Source organism: Neoarthrinium moseri (genome assembly GCF_022829205.1).
Source record: "Neoarthrinium moseri strain CBS 164.80 chromosome Unknown scaffold15_Wmoseri_CBS_16480, whole genome shotgun sequence".
Taxonomy (NCBI): Eukaryota; Fungi; Ascomycota; class Sordariomycetes; order Amphisphaeriales; family Apiosporaceae; genus Neoarthrinium; species Neoarthrinium moseri.
Window position 1 is genome coordinate 588,526 of NW_026055129.1, and position 13,633 is coordinate 602,158.

General features: G+C 49.1%; 5 protein-coding genes across 5 annotated transcripts; 3 read left to right on the forward strand and 2 right to left on the reverse strand.

Moving 5' to 3' along the window:
- Window positions 1–727: 727 nt before the first annotated feature.
- On the forward strand, window positions 728–2,669 carry JN550_005205 (uncharacterized protein; the record flags this gene model as incomplete). Its single annotated transcript, XM_049316807.1, has 4 exons — window positions 728–929; window positions 1,148–1,894; window positions 1,973–2,528; window positions 2,651–2,669. 4 exons carry the CDS (start codon window positions 728–730, stop codon window positions 2,667–2,669), a joined length of 1,524 nt encoding a protein of 507 aa, XP_049173006.1.
- An 81-nt stretch (window positions 2,670–2,750) lies between these two features.
- On the reverse strand, window positions 2,751–3,888 carry JN550_005206 (uncharacterized protein; the record flags this gene model as incomplete). Its single annotated transcript, XM_049316808.1, has 2 exons — window positions 2,751–3,156; window positions 3,230–3,888. 2 exons carry the CDS (start codon window positions 3,886–3,888, stop codon window positions 2,751–2,753), a joined length of 1,065 nt encoding a protein of 354 aa, XP_049173007.1.
- Window positions 3,889–4,734: 846 nt separating this feature from the next.
- On the forward strand, window positions 4,735–6,374 carry JN550_005207 (uncharacterized protein; the record flags this gene model as incomplete). Its single annotated transcript, XM_049316809.1, has 3 exons — window positions 4,735–4,913; window positions 4,978–5,436; window positions 5,504–6,374. 3 exons carry the CDS (start codon window positions 4,735–4,737, stop codon window positions 6,372–6,374), a joined length of 1,509 nt encoding a protein of 502 aa, XP_049173008.1.
- A 1,049-nt stretch (window positions 6,375–7,423) lies between these two features.
- On the forward strand, window positions 7,424–9,082 carry JN550_005208 (uncharacterized protein; the record flags this gene model as incomplete). Its single annotated transcript, XM_049316810.1, has 3 exons — window positions 7,424–7,602; window positions 7,670–8,116; window positions 8,170–9,082. 3 exons carry the CDS (start codon window positions 7,424–7,426, stop codon window positions 9,080–9,082), a joined length of 1,539 nt encoding a protein of 512 aa, XP_049173009.1.
- A 1,615-nt stretch (window positions 9,083–10,697) lies between these two features.
- JN550_005209 (uncharacterized protein) lies at window positions 10,698–12,096 on the reverse strand (the record flags this gene model as incomplete). The annotated part of the gene is made up of 4 exons (XM_049316811.1): window positions 10,698–11,023; window positions 11,075–11,383; window positions 11,623–11,805; window positions 11,910–12,096. The coding sequence occupies 4 exons, from the start codon at window positions 12,094–12,096 to the stop codon at window positions 10,698–10,700; spliced, it is 1,005 nt and encodes a 334-aa protein (XP_049173010.1).
- Between the last annotated feature and the right edge of the window lie 1,537 nt (window positions 12,097–13,633).

Sequence of the window (13,633 nt, forward strand, 5' to 3'; positions counted from 1 at the left end):
ATAGAGGGGCCTGAATAGGCCGTGTAGGATGCGATTGGATTTTGTTTGCTGCTGCTCCATCGAATGTTTGGTTAGCCCAGAGTTGAAGAAACCCAACGCTCTGGACAGGAAACCAAGAGAAGAAAGAAGTGGCCCTACCTCGCACTTGAGAGCATGATGAACGGCCAGAGTCACGACAGCCACCAAAAAGACACCGAACCAGTGCATAGCTTCTGCGAGGATGGTCATTGTTTTGAGAACTTTATTCGATGAAATCTGGTAAAGTAATGTAACTTTTCGAATCCAGGTCTTACTCCCATGCTGTATTTGCTTTATACACATGCACACTCCTCATAAAGCGTTGGTGCCGGGAACCTTTCTTATGACGTTTGAATAGTCTGCCCACGGTATCATCCCCCGGTCTAATATCCTTAGTGCTGTGCCTTTGAGTACTCAATCGTACTTCATTCTCCCAGAGTTACATTCTTACCAGCCCTACCATACATCACGACAGCTCGATGCTCCAAGTTGCCCGATTAACAGTCATTACGCAATTAGATCTATAATGCATTAAACTATATCGCACCAACTGGGGTCTCGATTTATACCATGTGACCGAGTCACACCGCCCGTTGTGGTATATTGAAGCAGATTTCACCATCAAACGACCATACCACGTTCCCGCCCTTTGCGGGCACTCAAGGATTCAGCCAACCAACTGGTGATCAACCCAAGTCCCTCAGCATCAATGTTGCTGCATTCGATAGCCTTACCGGACGTCTTGAGGGCTGCGGCCCTTGACATGGTAGCCAGCACTTGTGGGTCTATTTTTGGCCTCGCGCTACTCGCATCTATGATGCTCCTGCTTTGGCGGGCTTGGAGGTTCACGATCAATCCACTCTTGCACCCTGATGAGCCCAAAGAGCTGCCTTACTGGATCCCATTTCTGGGTAAGTACACTGTATTGAATTCTTCCACTTCTATTACGAACGTAATTTGGATACCCAAAATATATTTCATGTTACAAAAAGTTAGAAAAACAAACTAACAAATGATAAAAAAAACATAGGGCACCTACGGTCTTTTTTTCGAGACTCCAATGCATTGCTCTCCCAAGCCAGGTATTTTCCTGAATCGCGACAGCAGTGGCATTGAAGACTCATCCAAGTTGGCAGGATACATTTCGGCAACACCAAGGAACCATTCGCGCTCACTATTGCCGGGTCTACCACTTATGTTATAACGAATGCGCAGGATGTTACTGAGGCATATAAGAACAACTCCACACTGTCCTGGACCGAGTTCCTTTTGGAAATGATGCGAACCCTTGGAAACAATGAGATTTGCGTCGAGGCGGCCGCCCGCCCGCTCCCTCGAGACAAAGATGGCTTCCCTAACCCCCATGGAAAGCCTCTAGTCACACTGGCTCGGGATATGCATATTCGTCAGCTTCATCCGGGCGACCAGCTTGATGATCTCGAAAGGCGATTCCTCCGTTGGTTCGAGCGCTGTTTGGAACCCGAAACGATGGCTAAGACGTACGGCAGCAACGTGGCGCAGAAAGACCAAGACACCACCGTCACTGTGTCACTTGTGCAGTGGTGTTCTGAAATTTTCACGCTGGCTTCCCAGGAGGCCTACTTCGGCCCTGAGCTGGCACATATCGACCCACACCTGCACGAGACCTTTATCGTCTTTGATGAGCTCAGCTATCAAATCCTGTACCAGTATCCGCGTCTTTTGACCGGCAAGATGCGGGCCGCCAAGACTCAGCTCCAGCACGCGATGAAAAACTATCTTCAACTGCCGCCCAGCAAGCGGACTGACACTGCCTGGTTCACCGATGCCTTCGAAACCGAGTGCAAGGCACTGGGAATCGACGAAACACAGGTCGCGCTAATGTTCTTCACGGTTTGTATGTCATTCCTCACGATAACCTAGCGGCATTCTTCTATCATATACGTCTAGTGTACTGAATACATGTTTCATGCAGACTGGGGTGCCAATACCAATACCCGCAGGGCAGCGTACTGGCTCCTTGCGCACCTCCTCGATACGCCGGACCTACTCGCCGCTCTGCGAGCCGAGACCGCTGCGGCATTCGATCAGGCTGGTAATCTCGACCCGGCACGTCTTCACGATGCCGACCACAATCGGTGTTTCGAGGCGGTCTGGAACGAGACGATCCGTATGTCGGCGTACGCGTCCTCGGTGCGCTACATCACGCGCGACACCATAATCGGGGGTAAGTTGCTACGACGGGGCCACCGCCTCATGATCCCTTATCGGCAGTTGCACTTCGACGAGGACGTGTTCGGGCCCGGCGTCAACGAATTCCGGGCTGCGAGGTTCGGTTTCGACATCGCTGCTACAGACAGGAAGAACTACAAAGAGAACGGGGCTTATCAGAAGCTCACGCGCGGGGATAGCTGGCGCCCCTTTGGCGGCGGCGTCACTATGTGCCCAGGTCGGTTTATCGCGAGACGTTCTGTACACATCTTCGTTGCGCTCTTGCTACACCGGTACGATGTCGAGAGCGTTGGGCCGAGGTCAGTGCCGGAGGCGGAGGTGGGGAAGCCTGTGCTAGGCATTATGTCGGTCAAGGAGGAAGGGGGGGAGGTTAGGGTGAAGTTGACTCCAAAGACCTGAAATAGAAATTCTAACTTCGTAGCTTATGTTCTGAGGCCTAACCCGCTTAGGCAAAGAGCTTGTTTGAATACTTCGGACATGCGTATACAATACTCCAGAATTGAGAGAACACATTCTAGGAGTTATTTCCAATGCTGAAGCATTGTCTCACCCTCTTTTAGCTGTGTATAGCGCACACTATCGCGCCAGATCATCTCTCTTTTCCTTACATCCTTGGCCTCCTCGGCCGTTTCTGCCAGCGCTGTGCCATCAAAGTACGCCCCCTTAGCCACCGAAACGTCCATTGCACCGCGCATGACGTCACGAGCGGACCGGGAGGTGGTGCGCATCTTCCCGTTGGACTCAGGATACAGCCACATCAGGATATACCCCATCATAGGCATGAGAATGCCGTGCACAATGTTGCGCGCGAACCAGTCGGTGCGGCGGGCAACACCCGCAGGACTGGCCATTGAGCCGGGGTCAACTCCGACCGTGGTAATTCGATGAAGTAGGGGATCCAAATCTAGACGTCGTTGCAGCTCACTTCTGTTTTGCAACCAAAGGCTGTCAGCGTGAAGATTGAATCAATGGGAAAGCTAGCAGGAGGGTAATAACAAACATCATCGTAACCAGGCAAAATTTGGCTGCCCCATAGCGACGCAGGCCATTGCGTGTGCTGGGATCGTCCGCCTTAGTACTCCAAGTCCCAAAGGCGATCTGGTCAATATTCTCGCCGGTGATGAACGGTCTCCATTTGTCGTCCGGGTGTTTGTACGTTCCAATGGCACCAGTCAGCCAGTCATCCGGGTTGTGCGAATCACTCCCGACAATTGTTATCCGTCCACTTGCAAGGTCCATACTCTGCAGCAACATCACTGTCAACAGCCAGTGGCCCAGATAGCTTGCCACAAATGCCATGTCAAAACCATTCTCTTCGGCCCATGTCTGAGTCTCGAACTCGACGAATGCAGCGTTGAGGACTAGCGCACGGATCTGGGGGATACTTCCAGCAGAAATGCGCCCGTTGATATTCGTGGCTACTTGGCGGACATTTGCAAGGCTCGCCAGGTTCATTGAAACGACCTCGTAGGAGACCTTCTCTCCCGCTCCCTTCAATGCGGACGTGAGTTTACTGTTCGATGCGGATCTGTCTCGGACTACGAAGATTGAATGGTAGGCTTGGAGCTCGGGTGACGAGATGATGTGCCGAACAATGGAGCTACCGAGGTGGCCATTTGCGCCGGTCACGATAATGGTACCCTTTAGGTTCGTCGCCATGATGCGCAAATGCAAGCAGCGCGCCGAATACTGATGGTAGTGATCTTTGGCGGTGAAACAGGTGTATTCAACAAATGGCGCGATATGCCTAACAGGCTTTCTAGATGCCCGTGAATGCCAACTATGGGCGACTAACCAATTCTCTGTCTGCACGGCGTGCTCACACTGTTCCTTGCATCCAGTAGATAGGAAGGGCGCTCGGACAGCCATGAAACAAGGTCGTAAGCCTTTGTTGTGTAACCATCTCCAAAACTGGAAACAGGATTCTAGCGCCACCAGTCTACTTACTTTGTGCGTAGCATTGCAGATTGCCATCCAATCACTATGAGTGATACATTTTCATCTACTATAATCCCTCAATGCATGTCAGCCACCCAACCTGAATCTGAAATTGGGGTCCAAGACGTGACACGGGTGGCTGGGTGCAGCTACATCAGGCTCCGGATCCTGTACATAGTACAATATCCAAACAGCCAAGCTCGGAGTGCCATCCAGTCCCGCAGCTTTACCCATGATGGGTGGTGTGCGAGAATCCCGCGCACCCAGCGAACCCTCTGATCAGCTGTGATGCATGAATAGGGCAAGGCTGCAGATCCTCATCCTGGGGGCGTACGAGCAGCGCAATACCTAGGGCAACAGCACAAGACCTGAAGCGAACTGCCAGATTAAGGGTTTACCTCTGTAAGGTGCCCATTCATCTGCCGAAGTCCTCAACTTTGATCATCGACTGTTGGATCAATTTAGCGGTCGGACGACTGAAATGAGCTATTGCCTACCAGATTCTTTCTTTTTCAACAACAAATCAAACCTGGTCACCTCGTTTAGCGCTTAGTGGGGTGTTTTACCATGCCGTTGTACGCTTTCTTGTTAATTGGGGTTGTTGTTGGAACGTATGGCTTTCTGCGGGTACTCATCTGGGTCACACAAGACTCCAATGAGCCGTCTGTGCTTGTAGAAGGAATTCCATTCATCAGTCCATTGATCTGTATGATGACGGAGAAGCAGAACATGTTTACGCGAATCTGGTGAGTATCTATCTGCATTGACTAATCTCACACCGGCGCAAAGTTACTCATGATCATGAAATAGGCAAGAACACCGTCGCCCAGTATATACTCTACGACTCCTTGGGAAGCGTTTCTACGTCGTGAACTCTCTTTCGCTCTACCAGATAATTCAGCACAATACCGACATCATCTCTTGGGATCCTATCAAAGCCCATATAGCAGATAAGATTATGGGACGCCGTGTAAGCACCGTAGGGAACAGAGTAGTGAAAGACTTTGGTAGTCCAGCGGAGGGCGGTACCGTTTGGGGGCTAAGAAAGACCATCTATCCTCTTATATTTCAAGGTCGTCCCCAGCTTGACGAGCTTAATAGGACGGCCTTTCATGCTATGGCGGCAGGCGTGGAGGACTTGGCGGCCAAAGGGCGCACCACTATAGGAATGTACGCCTGGCTCAGTCACCAGCTTTTCGTTGCGTCGCTCGGTGCAGTTTACGGACCGAAGAACCCGCTTCTCAGACCTAAGAACGAGCGTGCTTGGGGGTAAGTCCATCTCATGTCGACAAACTTCACCCGAAGAAGAGCTGTGATCTAACTGCTTTCATGTCAGTGTATTTGAACAGGGAATAGTCATTCTTATGGCAAATATCCTCCCGCAGATTTCTGCCCGGAAGATAATCCGTACCCGTGAGATGCTTGTTAAAGAACTGGAAGAATACCTCCGGGATGGTGGCCAGCAAGAAGCATCTTCCTTCGCCCAAGCTATCTTGAATCACTTCTCCCAACAGGGACTCGGCCCTTCAGATCTCGCTCGGGGTGAGCTTGGAAATATCGCTGGTATAGTCACATCCACAATGCGCTCCGTCTTCTGGCTACTTTACCACGTCGTCTCGGATTCAAGGCTCCTCGCCCTTTGCCGCACCGAGGTTGCCCAACTGGCCCGGAATGACAGCAAACCCGAAGAAATTGACTTTGCACACATCTCTACCAAGTGTCCAGTTCTTCTCGCCGCGTGGCACGAGGTTCAGCGTGCTCATGCCGACCCAATCTTCTCGCGTGTGGTCATGCAAGACTTCCTCCTCGATGGGCGCTATCTACTCAAAAAAGGCGCATCGGTCTTGATACCGGCTGGTGTGATTCACCAAGACAGCGGAATTTGGGGGTCAACGTCGTTGGAATTCGACCACGAGCGCTTCCTTGTGGATGGAAAAATAAAGCAGCGTTCTAGTGCTGTATTGACGTTCGGGGCGGGAGCGGGCATGTGCCCCGGGCGGCACTTCGTCAGCGTGGAGATCTTACAGCTGGTAGCTATGCTGATCATGCGGTTTGACATCCAGCCTACGGAGGGCGGAAAATGGACAATGCCTGACAAGCATCTGATATTGAACGTGGCATTTCCGACGCCAAGTCCTGATGTCGAGGTAGAGGTGCTGCCGAGGGCCGACCCGGTATGGCAATTCACGTTCACGAAGAGTCAGTGAGTTCGCGATGCCAGAACTTGGCCACCTGTCCAATTTAGTCAAATCGGTCTAGTGGAGATAGCTTCAACTTTCTAGTAACTATCGGTTTGCTATAGCCCGAATAGTCGACAGAACTGCCGCTCAGCGATTTGCACGGTCTGCTGTTGCTTTAATGTTTATTATATTTCCATCAGGAAAGTACCTCCTCAGAATCAAAGATATGTTTATTTCCACTTCGTTCTGGTACCGTTTTGACCACTTCTCTTCACTCCGTCGAGCAATTGTAGCGTAAACCAATTGTCCCGCTATTTGCTCAGCCGGACTCGGAATTCAGGAACTTGTACACTTCAAAGTTCATTTACGAATTAAGGGTATTGCACAATGTGGAATAGTATGACTGCTGCAGATCTACCGGTAGTCTTTACTCTGGTGGCTACCAACATTGAGTAGGCCTGCGAATCCGCGTCACAGATTGGCTCTATGTTGGAATCTGCTTTTACCGAGCCCGAATTGTCAGAAAGAAGAGGAGAGTAGCAGATCATACGAACATTTTGCCTTGTATGAAGCTAACCCCTTCCTGGCGTGGACAATGAGTGGTCTGCTCTTATAGCCCTGTTTATTCAAGGAGTTACATCAGCCTCCACCCGGCATCTAATGAAACCGGAAAAGACCATCTTCTACATGCATGTACCACTGGGAGACTTGCGCTACCTGCTGTTGCAGTAGGTTCCCTGTATGGTGCAGCCAATTAAGTGGAGATGTGTCTGGTGGTCCGGAGCCTTACTCGCTCAGGTTACTACCCCTGATATTCAATGCATCCCCCCTTGCGCCACCCGTCAATCGAACGTTGCATGTAGCTTATTACAAATTAGTACCACTAGAGTAGCTTTCGCCAGGTGTGTGTCAAATATAATGAGTCTCACATCTCTGAACCTGACACTCTCAATCCTTCCTAGACTGAGGATGTGTACTTCATTGACGAAAGCACATGTCTTGCACAGTTGCACACAATTGCGCATTAATTTCCGCGGCGTTCTGTAAGCTGCGGCCTTTGAGAACTCCTGAAAAATATGTCTTCCGTCTTGCCCATCGTCGCAGGAACCGTTGCCGCGACCTACATCATCCTCCTACTTCTCCTTCGCCTCACGCAAGATGTGACCGAGCCACCGTCAGTCAATGATGCAATTCCATTTATCACACCTGTATTCAGCATGTTATCTAAGGGTACAGGTCTTCATCGTGTATTGAGGTAAGCTTGCACAATTTTCTCTCTTTGCCATGACCAGGCAGATTTTGTAATAACATAAAGCCGTTAGAGATCAGTATAATCTGCCAATTCACACACTGCGACTGCCTGGTTCACGTATATATGTAATCAACTCTATGCATCTTCTCACGTCGGCCCAGAGCCAATTTCGAACACTTTCGTTCACCGCTATACAAAGCGGCATTGTAGCGAATATTCTAGGTGTCAACAAAGCTACCAATGAGATCATTAGCCGAGGTGCGACGAGCCACGGGAGCTATTTAACGAGCTTTCCCAAGTACATCCATCCCACTTTAAGTGCCGGTCCTGGCCTCAACGACATGAACAAGAGGTCAATCCTCGTTATGGCCAAATCTATGAACACATTGGTGGGAAAAGGAACTGCGACTGTGAAGATGTTCCAATGGGTTCGCCACGAGCTTCTGCTGGCATCTACTGAAGCAGTTTACGGCCCCAAAAACCCCTTTCGTGACGCTACTATGGAACAGGCTTGGTAGTAAGTTTAACATGGACTTACGGCACACAACAATTTATTACTAATTGATTTAGTACGTTTGAGCCGGGGGTTATGATATTCGCGTTAAACTTGGTCCCTCGCCTGCTTGCGAGGAAGAGTTACAAAGCTCGTGAATATATGGTCAAAATCTGGGAAAACTATTTCGAAACAGGCTCATATCACCAAGGCTCCGAAATGATAAAAGCCCGCGTCAAACTCAATAATGATTTCCAGATTTCTTTAAAAGAGACGGCAAGACTGGAAGTGGGAGGTACCCACGGCATCCTCTCTAACACTCTTCCGGGAACATTTTGGACGATATACCACATTTTCTCTAACCCGGTAGTCCTCGAAGATATCAGGAATGAATTATCTAAAGGAGTCCAGCAAGAGGATAATGGTTCCTATACTATTGACTTGACCTACGTCAAAACTTCCTGCCCCATCTTGCTTTCAACTTTCAAGGAGACAATGCGCATGCACTCCACTTCTATATCCACCCGTCAGGCTATGCAGGACCACTTGCTGGATAATAGATACCTTCTTAAGGAAGGAAATACCGTCATGATGCCGTCAGTGGTGCAGCATACTAGTCTCCCCGCCTGGGGCGACACTGTGGATTTATTCAATCACAAAAGATTCGTCTCGGGCGCGAAACGCGTTGATCCAGTTGCATTCCGTGGGTTCGGGGGAGGAACGACTTTGTGCCCTGGGCGACAATTCGCATCTACCGAAATCTTGATGTTTTCAGCTCTCGTTGTTCTTCGATTCAATATTCATCCCGTAAAGGGCAAGTGGGCTACACCTTCGACAGTCAGTTCGTCCATGGCGAGTGCCCTTCCTATGCCTGATTGGGATTTCGAGGTTGAGCTGCATCCTAGAGATGAAAAAACCTGGAAGGTGTCCTTCTCAGATTACAATAAAGAAACTGGGATAGGAGCGGAGGAAATCCAGGCGTTGAATTAGCATGTATATAAGGCAAACAGCTTGGTTTGACCATTTTTACTCAATCTGAGCATGAGTACTATTTTATACAACTATAATTATAGATAATAGTGGGAAGTCTTCAGTAGTTTGAAATTGATTGATGATGGTGTAAATTGACGGCTCGTGAATTAGTACGGTCACGTGAACCCTCACACTCTCGAAATTAGACACGAGAGCAAAGCTTATCAAGCCTAGTAATTTTGCCTGTTGGTGCCTTGGACGAAGTACGTCATTGAAGGGAACCAAAGCGGCTGAAACTGAATGTTCGTATTGGTTGAATATCTTCTTTCGAATGCGACCGTCATGGACACGGGGTAGAACTGCGTTTTTTGCAGAGCTTTTCATAGGAATACGCAATTTCTCAACACTAGAGTTTCCATCATATTGGCTCTCAAAAGATTCGAGAATGTCAGATGGTGAACCTGCTGACTCTGTTTGAGTTAACCAAATGGCCTCATTGTTTTCGGTAATGATGCGAGTGAAGTCGGTACGGTGCAGAGATATCTGTTCTTTGATCTCGACAACCTTAACACGATATCTTCACTGAGTTGACAACCGGCACCCACAAAATCATGATACCAGCTTTCTGTAAGCTTCTGGGATTCAGAGTCCAAGTCACTGGCTGATAGATGATTGTAAACCTTCGCAAAACTATTGTACAAGCTTTGATGTGGGAACCAAGACTCATATATTTTCCGAGAACTTACATGTGCTTGATGTGCTGCCAAGCGCAGCTGTTCGTTATCTGAAGCGGCCGCCGGCAATCCTGCTCTTTGGCCGCAGATTGCCAAGTGGCCCTCGACAACGGCCATAGGAAGGACAGTGTTCTCGAATGTCGCATATCCTGGCTCTACAGAGGCGACGATCCTTTGAATTAAGCTCTCCAAAGCAACTTCTGCCTCTGTAATCCCTTGATTTAGGGACTCTGTCGTTTCTGTAAAAGTGGGCAGGTTCGAGGGGAGTGGAAAGTCTGAAGGAAAAAGTGTCATCTTGAGTTGGTGATACGAGTTTGTGTTATAATGCGCATCATTTATCGACGTTCATCGTGTCAAGCTGAACATCAGCGGGAGAATTCTAAAAAAAACAACGAAAGTGCAAAAGCCACAGAATATACTCAAGATGCGTGTTGTCCAGGGTCGCTTACAATATACACAATTGTGGGGCGACATCATTGTCACGCAGCTCATGAGCTGCAGCCCTGCATGTGCCTGCATTAGACCGCATTAGCTTATTGGAGAATGACAAGCATCGTCAGGACTCTTGCAGCATTTTATCAGGTCATTTTGCAAAGAGGCAGATCATTTCAGCAGACTCGTGATCATGCAAGCGGGAGGGTTTGACTAGCATTGGCGCAGAGTGACGAGCAAGCACGAGACAAGGGACATAGCGGTAGCGGGGAGATGAGTTTTTCCATTTGTTTCTGATTGGCTACAAGAACGAACACATCTGCAGAACTCCAAGAGATGTGTACATGTAAGGTGCGCATCCTCGACAGCAAGTAGATAATAGAAATGGCTGGATTATGGCGCCCAGAAACATCTGTGTCAGTCCATGTTCTCGGACCTCAGACCCCGCTGCTGCATAAATGACCACTCTATGCTGGGCCAGTGTAGTATGCGGCAGGACGGGCAGTGTACACAGACTTGGGGTTAATACCAACGGAAGCCCACCCAAAAATGCCATCTTTAACTTCAGCGCCAAGATATACGTAGTTAAGAACAGGATCGCTGGTGGCTGCTTCCTGAGCCATGATACCATCCTGGCTATTTATTGTGAAAGATTGTTTGTTGGTACTGTACGGCGAAACCTCGTTGACAGCTTGGTTGAGGGTTTGGTCGAAGAATAGCTGGCCGACCTGGGCAATATGGCCCCCAGCAATGGTGCCATTGGCAAGGGTGGTAGCTCCGATGTGGGCCATAACTAGAATGTGGTCAGGCAACAGCCTCCGTATATTGCTGTATTATCACTCACTATGTATGTGGACAGCACGACCGGTGTAGTGACCCGGCATGATGGCGTCGAAGGAAACAATGCCGTCGTCGTCGGAAAACTGGATACCACGGAGTGCAGCGTTGTACTTCGCTTTCGGGTCGTTGGGGTTTCCATTTCCACGAGCACTAACACCACCGTATACGCCAGTCGAGTTGCAGTACCAAGCTTCAAGAGCTACATTGGAGAGGGGCTCGCAAGTAGTGGTGTCGATAAGCTGAACATCGAAAGTCAAGGGAACACCCGGCTCGCCATCAGTGATGTCCTGGCGAACGAGTTCACCAGCAACCCCTTTGAAGAGTCAGTAGACTAGAGTCAATCACTTTCGTAAGATCTAGCAGCTTACAATCTGCAGAGAGGAACATATGTTAGCCCTAAGTTTTCTCTTCTTAACGAAATTTTCGAAATACACTTGTTAAGTGCCTATGGGAAATACGTGGAAACTCTACTTGAAATGCCACTTGGCTCCAACTGGAAGCATGTAGAGTGTGGCGATAAATGGAACAATACGGGATGTTGGGGGTACTTACAGGGTCCTTCGGTAGTTTTTGGTTGCAAGATGCAGGAGTTGTCGGATCCGAAGATTTCCTCAGGGGTGCTATCAGGAGTGACGGTCTTGTTTGAGTGGTGGCTGGTGAGCAAGACGTCACGGAAACTGCGCTTGGCCAAGCCTCTCTTCTCCCGAAGCTGGTAGAACTTATCCACACGAGCATCTATATGACAGCCAGAGGTTAGGATACCTTATTCAAGATATGCCTCTTGAGACAACATAGTGAATGAATCAGAGACAAGAAGTGGGACTTTGGGAGTTGCATACCAACTAATTTTTGGTCCCGAGACTTGATGGAACTTTTGCAGGTATCAAGCGAGCGGTACTCGGGGCTGTTGATCCACGCAGCACGCTCAGCAATCTCCGCCTCGATATCAGCGCCAGGATGACCCATAACGCTTCCCATGAGGGGATAGGTTGCTAGCAGGGCAACGGTAGCGATGTAGCGAGCCATTGTTAATTTCCAAGGAAACGTCCTGATATCGGATCTTGCGGGGTTGGTTGGAGACAAGAAGAGTGGTTTGAATCCAAGAGGCGGCAATAGAAGAGCACCACGGGGCTATGTACGGAGGCTCTTATAGTCCTCTTTCAGATGTGTGATGCTCCGGGAGTTTCCATCTCAGAAATGTTTCTATTCTATAAACACTTTACCTATTAAACGTAACCGAGCTGCAAACGCGTAAGTCCTGAGTGCAGTCCAGCCATGACCGATATGGTATACCGTCAGCACTTTGGGGTTGAGTGCCTTCCTGTATAGTGGACCTCCGTTTGTGGTCCACGCGGGAGGCGTTTCCCAGAGTAACACCAATGCTAGACCCCGCCGGGAATCGCCTCTCTCATCAGGCTCGTGAATGCACCAGACAGTTGGCGCCAAGGACCTACGCTAGACCCCATCGCTTAAGCTAGACTGCCCATTGGCATACATAGAGTTGCCGGATACCCCTTGCACTGGGATTTCCTGTTCTTTTGAAATACTCCTCTTTTAATAGGCTGGAAGTTGCGAGTTGACAATATGGATTAGTTGAAGCCGTGTGTGGTGCTTACGCGTCCCGCCTTGGCGTTGTATATCTGCTGGAGAACTAATCCAAATAGGCAGGACCTCATACGGACAGCCCCGAATTAGACTCTTCTCAATGCTGGGTGCCTTCGAAGACAACGCACAAGGGCCACATAATGGCAATGCTTTTGGGGCTACCTCACGGATAATGTGGGGTCATTATCCCGGCGGCCGTTGATATTCGCGACTACATAGGGCGCGACATACTTTACATTGGGGCGAAAAGAGGCATGAGTAGTTCATGCCAACCCTTCAATCCTAAAAGATGCATGCCTAGTTCTACTAGATGGCGAGTCGACTCGTTTGCAAGATTGGCGGTGTATCTACATGGTCCATTGAATGCGGACTTCTACGGGGCGATCCCCATTGCTGGCAAGTACTGGATACCTCCAAAGTGCAGGTAGCCGGCGTATGTCATGTGACAGTGTCTCGACACTCGAGTTGGGCTGTTGATTTGTGGGAGAATTCATACCTTCATACATACGATCGAAACAGTGAAATTCTTCAACCTTACGAATTCTTGTGAACAACTTGAAAGGCTGACCACTGAGTTGGTATAAACAAGACCAGGGGAAGTTTGCACTACATCCATGCCATGCCCTAAATATCTGGAAAACCACGAGTTAAACTCGCATCGACACTAGATAATTAGCAAACATTGAGATGGTTTGATGGAGCTATTTGTAGTTACTGTTGCCACAGTGGGTGAGAGTGAATATAGCCATTGTGACAGGGGAGGGTGCTGGGAGGGGGGAAAAGAAAAAAGAAAGAAAGAAAGAAAGAAAGAAAAGAAAGGGCATAAAATATAAGTCGGAGCACCCACATATGGGCCCCCCCTACATTTGGGCCCCCGGTAATTAATAGGTCTCAAAACTCAACACCACAACTCAACAATTATTATTAAATTAATTGACCTCTACCACGATACAGGATG